This window comes from Phragmites australis, chromosome 23 (genome assembly GCF_958298935.1).
Source record: "Phragmites australis chromosome 23, lpPhrAust1.1, whole genome shotgun sequence".
Taxonomy (NCBI): domain Eukaryota; kingdom Viridiplantae; phylum Streptophyta; class Magnoliopsida; order Poales; family Poaceae; genus Phragmites; species Phragmites australis.
In genome coordinates, this window is record NC_084943.1 from 1,745,387 (window position 1) to 1,760,261 (window position 14,875).

Genomic DNA, 14,875 nt, shown 5'->3' on the forward strand with positions numbered 1-14,875 from the left:
AGAATTGTGTAAGACTATAAGCTAACATCATTCAGATTGTCTATTAGTTATTTAGTCATTCCATACAAAAGCTCAATAACTTGGAATTTGTTCTTCCAGTTGAAGGTGTATATTGGCAAGTAGGGATGAAAACGGCTTGGAATCAGTCGGAACAAACTTCCACCGTATTTGAAACCACATTTTTTTTGTTGAAAATGGATTCAAATACGAATAGTTCGGATACAAATATGACCACAAATAATATCAGAAATGAATACAAAACAAATATGGATCGAAAACGAATACGAACAACGAATATTTATCGGAACATGAAAGACCACTCAAATTATAGATAAGACCATAACAAAAGCAAATACATATTCATACTAGAAAGTTACGATGCAATAGCTGAGATAATACAATCTATATACTTGGTCACTTAGATAGTAAATAACATAACTTAGTTTATGGTAACTTCACAAGCTCACACATTATGATTGATACAAGTTCATACAGTACTTAGACTTAGTACACATATTTAAACTTAGTTTATCACAAATTCATAAAGCTAGTAAAATATTAAAGATAATATATACACAAATGGAAAGGAGAAGACGATGTAGGGAATAAAACGGCGAGGGTGCACAACCCCATACCGCATGCGGCGACAAGCATGTACAACGCCCCCGGCATCACCATCGGGTTGGGTGGAAACTGACATATGACCAAGTCCTTGCCCTTGATCGATATCTCGTACGACAGCTAACGATCAAGAGAGAATAGGCGACACGTTAATTTTTTTTTAAAATACTTCATTCTCTTAGTCTCAAAATCCAAAACACTATCAAAATTATCATAAAAAATTCTGATTTTTTTTTTATGTAGAGGACACTATGATCTAACCGTCACAAAAAATGTACAATAAAATTTGTCCCTTTTTTTTCTCATTGTACATATCATATTTTGAATTGAATTTTTTTAAGAGCTAGATTATAGGATCCTCTATACCATATATATATATATATATATATATATATAATGTTTCATGATTATTTTAATAATATTTTGAGTTTTGAGAGCATTGGAACTGACTTCGGATAATATCCGAACTCAGGTATTCTGGATATCCGATGCCTATATCGATTCCGTCAGAAAATGCTACGTCTCCGAAAAAAATATCCGATATCGATTCTGAGCCGAAAATATCCGATACTGATTCCAAACAATCTATCCATTTCCAATTTCAACTCGGATGACCGAAAACTATCTGGACCGTTTTCACCTCTACTGGTAAGGCAAAGGTTTGTTGTTTTTGTAACATGTGCTCAACGTAAATATGAAAAGGGGACGTGGTTTTGCTGTTTCTGAACATTGTGGGATCAAAGTTAAGGTATGTCATGCAGCACATTTCAATTTGTCTTTCGTATTCAGTCATTACTGCCATTTTGCTGCTGGCATATGCTCGAGCCATCATTTTAATCTCTACAATAATAACGAAGTATTTTAGTCTCAAACAAGTTAACATAAGTTAGGAATAAAACTCACAAGATTCAATTAAAAAGATGATGAGAAAATAATAATAATAAATATACTAATAATAGTAAAATATAATAAAAGTAATAATGGTACAAGATAACCAACGCATAAGTTATGATTATAGCATATGGATTATTAACTTTTACATGCTTCTATCTAGGGATAATTCTTTAGGAATAATCTATTTTTTCAAGTATTTCTTTACAGACTTTTCTCATATCAGATTTGGTCAACCCCTGGCTCTCTTCACATCATCAACATGCCTTTGTATCTCGCTATGAACAAGTAACTCTAGAAGCCTCCATTGGATATGTCCAAACCATCTCAATCGATATTAGACAAGTTTTTTTCAATTGGTACTATCTCTGTCCTACCACGTAAATTATTGTTTCGTATCTGATCCTTTCTTATATGATCACAAATCTATCATAACATATATATATCTCCACTATATTAACAGTTAAGATATATCATCTTTTAGTTAACCAATATTATACACCATACAATATCACAGGTCCGGCCGCTCGACCGTGCACTCGGATAAGATCAAGCATTGTTTGTGAGGGCTGAAACCCTAGCTTACTCCTCTTTCCCCATGGCCTTTTATCGGCCCAATCTGAGGCCCAGTGTAATAGGGTGACGGCCCAAATCAAGTCCACCGGCCCAGTAACTTCATTTGTCTGTCTTGTGGGCCTCGAACCACTAATCGGGTCCCACATGTCATGCACAAAGCCGCAGCAGCGTTCACACAAAACCCTAGCGCTCCCCAGCTATAAAATGGCCACCTCCTTTCGCTTCCCCTTCGTAGCCGCCACCTCCCCAAGCAGCCAAAGACCTAGCGCCGCCGCTGCCGCCGCCGCCGCGATCCCAGCAATCGACACCGCATCCATGGCTGCTGTGCTCACCCGCCCGCCGGCCGGCACGGTCCAGTGCTTCGGCCGCAAGAAGACGGCGGTTGCCGTAGCCTACACTAAGCCGGGGCGGGGTCTGATCAAGGTGAACGGCGTCCCCATCGAGCTGATCCGCCCCGAGATGCTCCGCCTCAAGGCCTTCGAGCCCATCATGCTCGCCGGCCGCACCCGCTTCAAGGACATCGACATGCGCATCCGCGTCCGCGGCGGAGGGAAGACGTCGCAGATCTACGCGATCCGGCAGGCCATCGCCAAGGCGCTCGTGGCCTACTTCCAGAAGTACGTCGACGAGGCCTCCAAGAAGGAGGTCAAGGACATCTTCGCCCGCTACGACCGCACCCTCCTCGTCGCCGACCCCAGGCGCTGCGAGCCCAAGAAGTTCGGTGGTCGCGGTGCCCGTGCGAGGTTCCAGAAGTCGTACCGTTGAGCGGCGCTTGTCGGATCGTTGTGGGTGTTCTTGGCCTCGTTCCATATCAATGGAACTGCTTATCTGGTTCTATATCTAGCTGCCACTTTACCTTCAAATGTAGACTTTTAAGCCTAGTCTTGAACCATTTTAGCATTGTGATACGAATGTGAGGAGATTTTGAAGACTATTGGCTAGTCTCTCAAGTATGGTTTTGCTTGTTACCTATGTCGAGGACTTATAATATGCTTGCCTTAAATTTATGCTATGTAAGTGTAGACCTTCAATTTCTTTTGTTACTCGAGTTTCTGTTTCCTGCTTATGTTCTCTTGAGCTGCCAAGTTGTGCTATCTTTGTGTTAGCTCAGTTGTTTATGCCTGTAGAGAACTTGTGATGGTTTGATTTGTAATTGGCTGGTGGCTCACTGGGGCGTAGTTAGCTGTTGGTAGGCTTTAGTGACTCCCAACTTGTTGACGGTAAGATCAACTAGAGGATGCTTAGGAAATGATTTTTCCAGTCCTACAGATACAAGTGAAGTCCATCTGGTATTTACTCTGGCCACTTATCCAGTGTTAAGGGTAGCTGCGGTTACTAGTTATCCATGATTTGAATTTTATCTATTTGCCTCAATTCATTTGCGTTCCAGTGTTTGTCACTCTCGTCTAAGTGATATGTGGGTCTTGTACCACATGTCAATGTGACAGCGGAGCAGCAAATCCTCAATTCATCAAAATTTATTGATCTGCCCATCTGGTTCTTTGATTCTATCTATCTGTAGCTTTGTACTGATTTAGTCATGTTTAAGCATAGCAAAGTTTCCTTTTCTTATAACTCCGCTGAGATGCTTTGAGAAACGTTGATGTGTATGTTGTTTTGTTTCCTTTGTTACCAATCTTTATAATTTATGCATCGTTATGTGCATTGTTTTGGTTGGAATTGCTCTATCATTTTCCAATCCCTTATTTTGTTTGAATTGCTCTATCATTACACTTCTGTCTTCGTAGTTAGGATTATTTTTATATTACAGTATTAGAGGTGGACAGAAGGGCAGTTAGGTTTTTGTTCCTTTTGCAATATATATAGAAAGTGTTTTTTGGATGGGAAAATACTCAAATCAGGTGTCGGAGGTTGTCACTAGAATTATAGAGTACTCTCAGTAGAATTAGAATTGTTTCCAGACCAATTGTTTTGCTTGGTCCTTGTGTCAGTTATAATAGCTGATGGTACTTGTATGTGGTGTTGCTCCGGCTGTTTCGTCTATTGGGTTCAGTGATTGTTGACTTGCTTTGTTTGATCATGTGTTGTTGAATCGATAGTATGACTGGTAATCGATTTGGTTAATTTGTGGTTGTTGCAAGACAGTTAGCGTCAGGATTTCAATGTGCACGCTGCTTGGTTAGCTTGATGATAATTTAAGTGTATTCTGTCTTGCTTGTTTGAGGGTGGGGCGCGCTGCTTGTGCTGGAGGTAAAGCTGGCTTCTGTTTGGATAGATGGCATTGAAATTAGCAGTACCTCTTTGGGCAAATTGCACATTTGTCACCAGTGCCACAACCAACTGCAGATTTGGCATTAAAAAAAACCCAAACTGCAAAACTGCCACTGAGTCTCCCCAACATCCAATCTGTTTGCCATTGGTTTGTCATTTCGTTATCTTTTGTGCATGAAAAAATTGACAATAAAACAAGAAATTTGGAGGACAAAACAGGCACAGCCAATTCCCCATTCCCTCTGAGTGACGACGGACGCTGGCGAGCGTGTTGCGCGACAAGCCATGCCGGGGAGGAGGCTAGGCCGGCGAGGGCGATAGTGGCCTGGTGAAGCCGTGCGGCGGGTAGCAAAATTTATTTTTTATTATATCAATTATTAAAATAACTTAAAAGCAAGTAAATATATATTTAAATATATATACTGGTATGAATATATTCAAATATATTATTTTGATTAAATATTCCAAAGATCATCAAATTAAATTCTAAATTAACCATGGCAATAATTTAAATCATAGGTATTTTGATTATTTGTTTTTATGGTTCTTTGAGTGAAGATTTGAATTTGAATATCTTTCAAATTTAAATATATATTTAGATTCTTTTCAACTCATCTAAATTGAATTTAAATCTTTTGAATTCAAATTCTCCTCCAAATCTCAGAGCTTCACATCCAAATTCTTGATACAAATACTCTTATTTGAATTTATGCTAAACCCAAATCTAAATTCAAAACCAAATTTAAATGTTTTCATTTGAATTTACCAAAATAAAAAACAAAATCATTTTATTCTTCTCGGGCCGTCTCTCTCCTTTTCTCTCTGTGCAGCCTGCTTGCGTGGCCTGGCTCACTCGCTCTTCACCTCGCGCACGTAGGTCGCAGAACACTTCTTCAGGCACGTAGGCTGCTCACAATCGACCTTGTTGACATGTAACCCTCGTCATTGCCGCCCTTCTTCATCCTTAACGCACGCTGTCACACTGGTCACGCAACAACGTCATGGCCGGCATATTGAATGCGTCGGTGACTTTCTCGTCTGTCCACTCTCTCTTCTCTCTCCCCTCTCTTTGCTCTCTCACGCGCAGCCCGTTAACATCTATGAACCAATAAAACCTAGGTGAAGTTATATGCCCTTAGGTTTTACCTAAAAATCTCGCCACACGAGTAATTTACACTACTCATTTTTGTTAGCTACATTGACGGACGTGAAGTAGTTAAACACAAACTCTTCCTCACTGATAGAACCTAAAAGAGTAACATGATTATCTTCGTACTTATAAGACTTAATCCATAATAGGTACATATAATAACCCGACTCTAAATATTATGCATTGGGTCATTAGCAAGTAGTAGGACACAACTTAAGTAAATTCACATGCGAAGGCAACCATAACACCTATGTGTGAGCACCTAAATATAACCACATATACCCTTCTACTCTGTAACCATCGACTGGCATATAAACGTAAATGGAACCATCTCATAAATATAACTGTAAAACGAACCATCTCAAACCCATCTCATCTAACCATATAACACATCCCACATCTCAAACCCATCTCATCTAACCATATAACACATCCCACATTCGTAACTCTACAACTGCTGCAAATGGATAGAAGCATGCTCGTAACCGAGAGCACAGCAATTTAAATTATTCTTACATCCTGCAGGGGGTATAACTTTATCCATACGACTCGATGACCATACGACTTGAATGATCACATAGACCCATCCAAGGGTACTCGTGCCAACCTTTCTCAATTAGCCACAACCATCTGAATCAGGCATCGTTCGGTGCGGAGCCCACTTAGATTAACTCCCAGAGCAACCATAAGTCTCGACAAGTCCGCCTGCTCACACCGTTGATGTGTAAACCCAAATGATCACAGCTATATAGGTATTTGGCTCATCTTACCATTAGATCAACATGTGGTTAGTACAGAAAGTGTTAGAGCTAACTACAACAATGAACAATACTTAAACGATGCAAGCGGTTTATGACATCCGGGTTCCTCTTCCGAATTACACCGAGGAACCCCTCTGGTGCAGAAGATACCCTTAGCACCGTCCACATCTCGCTTCATTCTCGTATCTCATACAACCCACATCATTGCCATTGTGTTTGTAAACAACAAGTAAACCCTAAGCTCATGAATAATGGTGGCACTATTGCTCGACTTATACCGAGGACCTATGCGTTGCTAAGCATTTCGTATAACTCTTAAGTTAGACACTAGCAATGTTATCAAGACTATAAGGATATGAATAATCAACAACTCAAGGTAGAGGTAATGCAATTCAATATAGGTTCTACCTATATAAATCTGACATCGACTCGCTAACCATATAATGGTACATAAGTGACAACTTATCCATTTAGACTCTATTTAATTCAAACAAGGGTGCAATATACTTAGATGCTTACCTTGCTGTTCTGGTGGTTGCCTTATATTCCCGGTGCAACACTCACAGAACTCAGGTAGATTAACGTCGCCTTCGCTCACTTGGACCATCGATGCAACACTCTCTAAACGAATCAAGAATGCATTGTATTAACAAATGAATGATGAACAAATGTGCAAATGATGCATTCTTGGATAACAATAGAGCGTCATGTTATTAATTTTTTTGCAAAAGATTACCAAAACATTAGGGTTTTAAAATTTGAAATCTCAGATAAGGTAACTTAACTACATACAACCTTGAATGGCTGGCGGTTAGACCGACGTGAAAGTGGTGGTCTGACCGGCAGCTAGTAGAGATTTTTGGCGTCTGGCGGTCAGACCGGACTGATCATCGGTCAGACCACGAGGTTCTGCGGTCAGACCAGTAAAACGGTGGTCTGACTCTTGACTATAGGTTCGACTGGGGTTTCGATTTTCTTAACCGGTGGTCAGAGTGGCTAGTCGGTAGTCAGACTGCGAGACCTTGCTGGTAGCACTTGGAGGGGTCGCCAGCAAAGGCTCTGTCGAGGCCTTCAACTAAGAAGGCTACCAAAATGCTTTAGGAGACTAGAGGGATGTTTCTAGGGTAGTTTGGACAATATTCACCGAGCTAAACTTGGAAATCTACATGGATTGGATCTAGGCTAGGTTGAACTTGAGTCTAAACGACATGGGAATCAACTCGAGCTCGGGAATAACGAAAAAAGGGTAGGGGATGGCTCACCTTAGTGTAGGGAAGCTTTCTAACAGATTAATCTACTTTGGAGAAGCTTTGATTTGGAGATCAGGCTCCGGGATGGTGTAGGAGCTTGAGGTGGATGAATGCGTATAGGAACTCCCCTGACCAAGAGGATGAAGGGGATGAGCTCGAGGAAATCTTCAGGGAGCTCAATGAAGTTCCCTCCGTCGATCTCTGATCGTGGTGGACGTTGAGGTGGTCTCTCCCTCTCTCTTGGTGTGTGTGAAGGAGTGAGAGTGAGAGTGTGAGAGAGTTGGCCAATTTCCTTAAGTGGAGCCTCTGCACTGTGGCGGTTAGGCCGTGGTAAGCCCACATGGCAAGTCCATGTGGCTGTCTCCTGGCGGTCAGACCGCGGGGAATCCTAGTTAGACTGTGAGATGGATCTTTTGCTAAGTTTTCATAAATTTGCCCATCTTTTCTTTCTTCTTTCTTTTCTTCCTTTCTCCAAGGTATTTAGGGTCTTCCTACCTCTTCCTAAACCCTTTCCACTCCCAAAAATATCCAAAATAATAATTAATCACATAAGGCATAACGTTGTGATGATTATACATATTTAATTACGTGATTAGCATTTTGGGACGTGACATTCCTCGTCCAGGAGCCCGAAGGGAGCACGCCTGAGACCGAGGCTGAGCAGACGCTGTTACCGTTGAAGCGTCGCACGCCAGTTGCTGCCCTATCCTTTGCCTTCTCTGAGCTTGATGAGCTTTTCCATCCCCTCCTGCTCCCTCCTAGCTAGCGTGTCATCCCCCGTTAGCTTTGCTTTCGTGCGATGACATTCAGCCGTGGGATTCTTCTTCGCCGCCGTGCTGAGCACGCTGTCGGTGCTCGCTTTGCCCTCTGTTGAGCCCGTCACCGTGTTGTGTAGTTGTACAAGCACCTAGGGTAGCTCGCATGTACGTGGAGCATGCCAATCGTGGGATTGTGCTGCCCAGTTCCGTTGCTGTCACCTTGACCTACTCCAGCCACTATCTGATGTCGCTCCCGCTACTGCCTATCATAGTTAACCCCCAAAGCGAGTTCACGTGCCCAAGTAGATGCCCGACACCCTTTCATCGTCACGAATCCCCAGCGAGAGCATGATTTTGGCGAGCCTTCGGTGTCGTTGCGCATCACTGTTCGGTTTCGTCTATGAGCCCATGCGTCGCGCGTGTGGCTGGGCTCCAGCCTTGCTTGCGCGGTCCGGCCAAGTAGTCCGAGGCTCGGCCTATGTGCGACCAACCTGCTGTCCAGCCCAGTGGCCAAAGGCCATGCCCCGTGGGCTGGTCCAACTGTTGTAGCTCACGAAGCAAGTTGGTTCGACCCCTCTGGGTCAGCCACTGTGCAAGCCTGACCTAGGCCCAAGCTCATGCCCATATCTAGGCCCAGATCCTACCTAAACCTCAATACTATGCAATGGGCTCCATCAGTGCACTGTATAGTGGGCCCAACATTGTTCAGCAGATCCCCCTTAGGCCTCATCCATAAATAGTGTCATTTTATAATTTCTTGATTTAATTTTAAATTAAATCTTTTGGGAGTTATAACTTCTATGTTCTCACTCTGATTCTGGCAATTATTTCACCTAAATTTATCTAAAATTGAGATCTACCCTTCTTATCACAGTGAGATATACTTCAGGGCTCTTTTGATTTTCCATTAGGTGTCAATTGATTCTTCTAGCTTAGGTAGTTGTTAACCGTAATCACGTTTGCAGAACCGGAGGATTTTGCGGAGAACCCGGAGGATCCTAACTTTGACCTTGGGTTACAAGAAGACTTTAGAGAAGACTAGTCCTATCTCCTTGATCATGTTGTGCCCATGTTTTCTATAATCTAAGTTGATAACTTAAAATATGACATATTATCGCATGTGCTATGTATTGTGATAATTTCAATTGCTTGCAGTAGCTTAATCCTATCAAACAATTGTTATGTCTTAAATGTCTTATCTAGGATACATATCACCTTAGGATTTAACTGTTGTTATCTATATTAACGTCGGACGATGCCGTGATATTTAGCATGCTTAGGATGGAATAGATCCCTTCAGAGATGTCGCTTCACTGTTTAATCAATTCAACTCATAAACCATGAATCTTTGGTGATTGTGGAATCCTTGATATGCTGTGGGATATGGCGAGTGGTGTGTCAAATAGGTGAAAACTGTTTTGGCGGGGCAAGTAAAGGAGTCCTCCTATAGAGGACGCTCTTTTGTGGTATTCATTATCAACTGAAGATGTCTACCTCGGCTGTATAAGTACCGAATCATTACATCGTCATGCTAAGCCACTTTAGTGCAACAATACGTCCTGTATGAGCAGGATTTGATCTCACACCCCATTAGCTGAGCTTATTACCCACCCTGGAGGTAGAGGTACAACGAGAACTCAAAAAAAGACTCGTTATTATGCGCATTACAAGAGATGACGGGTGACATTGCAATGGTCGTCGAGTCGTGATTAATCCAATGCTCCAGACCCATGTTTTTCCTATGGCTGGATCGTGTACCAACATGCTCGATGGGTACAGGATCTCGGTATGATTCGCTCATCCGCTTACCACAGTTAGAGGCTGAGCATATCGTGTGGGTACTGTATACACTATATGCAGAGTGTAAATCTATTTGAATAGTCATGTCTACGATCATGAACATGTAAAGAAATATCCTCACTTGGTTAGACTCAGGGCGTGTGTATCTTTGATGAGTGAGTGTGTGGACTAGATGTCTGTGTGATGATGTTGCTAGCTCAGTCCCTTAGGAGCTGTGAGGTACTAGAGGTACACCAGATACAATGATAGAGATTGCAGAGCGAGGTGTAACCCCTCTTAGGACCAAAACCCTTCGATATACATTGTTACCTTATTTACATTGTTTCAAAGTTAACAGTAGAGAATATAACTGGATATTTATATAAAAACTACTTTGCGCTTAAAAATAAATCTGAAAACTTTATCTTTGAGTCATCATTTATGCATCTATCAACTTCTTGCAATAGTTTATGACTTATTGAGTATCTTTTGTACTCATTCTTGCTATTATTCAGATAAGGAAGCAGATGTCGACTTCGCTGGAGACGAAGACGCAGAAGATGAGTAGATTAGTGGTCGCGTTCGCACCCTAGCTGCCTATAGTTTTGGTTTGTTGTTCCGCTATATTTTTTTTTACTTATTGGTCAGACTTGTAATACTCTACTGTTTAAGACTTTTGTATTGTTATAACCTTAATGATTTTATATATGTTGTATGACTGTGATTTTACTATTATTGTACTATGTATATCAGTTACTCGATCTAAAGATTGATATATGAGATCTTGAGAATAGAGTCTTGCAGGAGAGTATCAGAGTAGAGCTATGGTTAACTATAGAACGTGACTTTAGAATAGATGTGCTTGTCAGAGAGTCAACAAGCAACAAGGGAGTATAGAAGCATGGGGAAGTTGAGAAGCAAAGGAATGGGAGACGGGCGGCAGCTAGCCAGCGTCGATGGCACAAAGACATACACCAGGAGCTAAACAAAAGATTGGAACAAGTCCAGCACAGAACAAAGAATGCACTGAAAATACTAACAGACTGCAAGATTCATAATGTACTAATAACTAAAAAAACAACAAAATTACTTGACAGCTAACAGAAGTTGTCGATGTCGGTGAAGGTTCTGACGTCGATGTTGTTGTAAGTGGCAGTAAGTCTGGCAGAAGTCACCGGAGCCGTACTGTTCTAACAGGTAGTGGATCAGTACCTTTCCCTGTGTCCCACCAGCGATGAGAATCCATGAGGGCCACGTTCGATCACATTGCATTTTGGTCTCATGACAAACCACCCGATTAGCACCTTGAGTCCTTCCTGTAGACCCACCGAGAGGCACATCTGGGCACGGGATGGGGGCTGATTGGAGCTCATCGGGACCTCAGAATTGATGGAGGAGCATAGTACTGAGGAGAACAAGTCACACCGCTGGGGGTCCTCCTGTCGCTGCACTTGCTGCTTGTGCAGCCCTAGCTAATCTGGCTAGCGGAGGGAGTACTTGCACAGGTACCACTGCCCGTAGTTAAGGAACTGTCGCCGCCGACGAGAATGTGGCACTCCCGGCCGTTTAATTCCTATGCAGTGGAAACCCAACATTAGGCCGTTGTTACAGCCACGGGTCACCACGGGAGCCAAACGTGCAGTCGTAGGTGACCTTGTGGCGGCCGAACTCTTGACCGTTGTCGTCGCTGATGAAAAGGCCATTGCTGCCGCCGTAATGGAGGATGGAGTCGTTGCACTTGGCTTGGCAGATCTTACCTTCCTTCCCTTTGTGTGTACCCTGTAGGGCCAACATATGTTTTTGAATAATTCTCCCTTTTCCACGATGGGTAATATAAAACTAAGTTTACGGATATCTTATACGTATCCAGTTTCTTAGCGGTTTTTTTTCATTCTTGAGCATGCGTCCGTGTCTGAGAAAAGAATCTTTAGATATATAGAAATTACCTACATGTATCAGAATATCATATAAACAGATAACTTTATTTCTATGAATAACAAAATCCAACTAGGGAAGGAATTCAGAGGCTACATGTCAACTCCATATGTATATAGAGGCAGAGAACCCTGCGAGTGATAAGCAACTATAGAGACACAAGTCCATCGCCCAAGCTTACAGAAGAATCGAGCACACCATGAGCCTCGAGCCTTCTATAATCGCAATCTACATCAACATCTCATCGAGACTGCACACAAGAAGCCCTCGATTAGGTTTAGATCCCATCTATATGATGATTGTAATATCATGAGTTTTAGCATGTAAATTTATAACAAATTTCACTCCAAGTTAAAATTTTTCTAATTACTTAAACCAATATAAAACCAAGAAATATACATTTGAAGTATATATACTCGTATGTATATATTCAAATATATTATTTGGGCTAAGTATTTCAAATAGCACCAAGACAATTTCTGAATTAATCCCTATTTTAAATTGGTTCATATACTTTGGTTTGAGATCCTTATGGTTCCTTTTGTGGAGATTTGAATTTGAATGTCTCTCAAATTCAAATCTACTTTTAGATTCTATTCGGCTCAAATCCAATTCAAATTCAAATCCCTTGATTCAAATCATCTTAGAAAGCTCAAGATTCAAGTTCAAATCATAATTCAAATATATTTATTTGAAATGATCCTAATCCAAAGTCAAAGTCAAATTCAAATCTCTCATTTGAATTTAATTCCAAAACCCATTTCCTTTTCCTTTTTTCCCCGGGCCGGATCTTTCTCCATCGCGCGGCCGAGCCAATCGGCCCAGCCTCCTTTCCCCCTTCCCCCACACGCGCATGCCTCTGTAGCCTCGCGCGACCCAGCTCCCGTGTTCACAGCCCACTCTCACGCGCGCCGGCTTGCTGCCGGCGCTCGCTCGTGCGCGAGCTACACCATATGCGTGTCGCGCATCCGCTGCTCGCCCGTGCCTTCTCCTTCCTGCTCCAGCACGACGCCATGCTGCTCACTACCGCGGCAGCCACCTCCTCCAGGAAATATCCCCGCGCGCCAGACCATCCTCCGTTTCTCCCGCTCTCTCCTTTCTCTCTCGCTCTCTCTCCGCCCATGCCGCGTGAATTTCGCACCCCGCCCTCACGGTGGGCGCCACCTCGCCACCTCGCCGTTGCGCGGCCTGCTGATGCCCACAGATGTCACGCGCGCACACCGCCTCTCTGCAGCTCCCTCCCCAGCTATAAATAGCGTAGCCCCGGCCTCTCCTTTTCCCCCTTTTCCCTATTCCACCACTGCCGCCGCCATTGTACGCCACTGTAGCTCATCGCCGTCGATCCACCGACCACGTGCTGCCGAGGAGCCTCAGGCCCTTGCCGCCATCCCTGTGCCACCGTTCGTTCACCAAAAGCCCGACGGGAGCCCGCTTGAGCCAGCAGCCAAGCAGCGCCGTCACCGCCTCTGCGATGAGTCACCGGCCGCCACCCCGCCTGTCACCGTTATTACGCTTAGTGAGCCTCCCAGTCCCCTCGCGCATCTGCCTAGGTAGCGTGTAGCTTCCTGAGCTCTCCCTCTTAGCACGTAGCCATGAGCCGCCGTGCTCTTATGTCCGCCACCGGGCAATCGCTCATCGCCGGCGTGCATATGTGTTGTGTGTGAGGTCGGCCTTCATACCGTGATGTAAACTGGAAACATAATAAACATATATATATATATATATATATATATATATATATGAAAACAGAACCATCTCAACCGCAACCCACATACCATACCCACCCCTCATTCATGACTCTATGACCGATACGGATGGAAGGAAGTATGCTCATAACTGAGAGCACGGTAATTCAAATTGATTTTACACCCTGCAGGGAGATACTTCTGGACCCACACGAAACGATACCACCACCCACACAACCCGCAAGTTGCGAGTGATGATTCACATATCAACCGTTCATGTGCGCATCTCGAACCTTTGTTCCCATGTCGAGTAATATGAAGGCTACCTACATCCCGTGCGTACCATGACTTACCGGTACAATTTCAGGCACCCCTAACAACATTCCCGCTCATATCTCGATGCAAAGGTCAAATGAACACGATAACTTACGGTACTTGACTTACCCGTCACATATTCAGGTATGTGGTAAGTACAGAAAAGTACCAAAATCAACGGCACAGACAGTGCTTAACTGGTGCAAGTGATCTATGACATCCAGGCTCCTCTCCTGAACTACCCCTAGCACCGCTCACATCTCGTCTCATCCTCACATCTCATACATCTCAATATCATCATTGTATTTGTGAACAATACGTAATTCCTAAGCTCGCGAACAATGATTGGACCATTGCTCGACTTCTACCGATGACCTATGCATGGCTAAGTTTATCGAATAGACTTATAATTAGATATGAACAAAATATTAAGGCTATATGGATATGAATAAACAACAACTCAAGGTAAAGTTAATACAATTAACATAGGCTCTACACATATAAGCCTGACATCGACTCACTGAACATGCAACCATACATAAGCAGTAATTTATCAATTTAGACTTCATTCGGTTTGAACTAAAGGGTGCAATATACTTAGATGGTTGCCTTACTGCTTTTCTTCAATTCGAGATCAAATGTCAAACCCCTTCACGAAAACCCGTTACACTCCGGTTCGATGATCACTAAAGAAAATAATGCACCACGATAAGCATATGATAAAATACTATAAAATATGCTTTATAATGCATAAAAATATTTTTTCTAGTTAGAACAAGTCATAAGAAGACTAGAAAAATTGGTTTCACAAATATTGGACTTGTAAAGAATTAATGGTGAATTAATAAATTATAACCTAATTAATTTATCTTAGAAAGTTAATTGATTATTTCATATATGGGGATATTTTTAATAGGTAGAG

General features: G+C 42.6%; 1 protein-coding gene across 1 annotated transcript; it reads left to right on the forward strand.

Moving 5' to 3' along the window:
- Window positions 1-2,288: 2,288 nt before the first annotated feature.
- Window positions 2,289-3,131, forward strand: LOC133906522 (small ribosomal subunit protein uS9-like). Its single transcript, XM_062348447.1, has one exon. The coding sequence runs from the start codon at window positions 2,293-2,295 to the stop codon at window positions 2,851-2,853; it is 561 nt and encodes a 186-aa protein (XP_062204431.1). The 5' UTR covers window positions 2,289-2,292; the 3' UTR covers window positions 2,854-3,131.
- The last annotated feature ends 11,744 nt before the right edge of the window (window positions 3,132-14,875 follow it).

Coding starts and splice junctions, on each gene's coding strand:
- LOC133906522 (XM_062348447.1), top strand. CDS start 2,293: ATGGCCACCTCCTTTCGCTTCCCCTTCGTAGCCGCCACCTCCCCAAGC.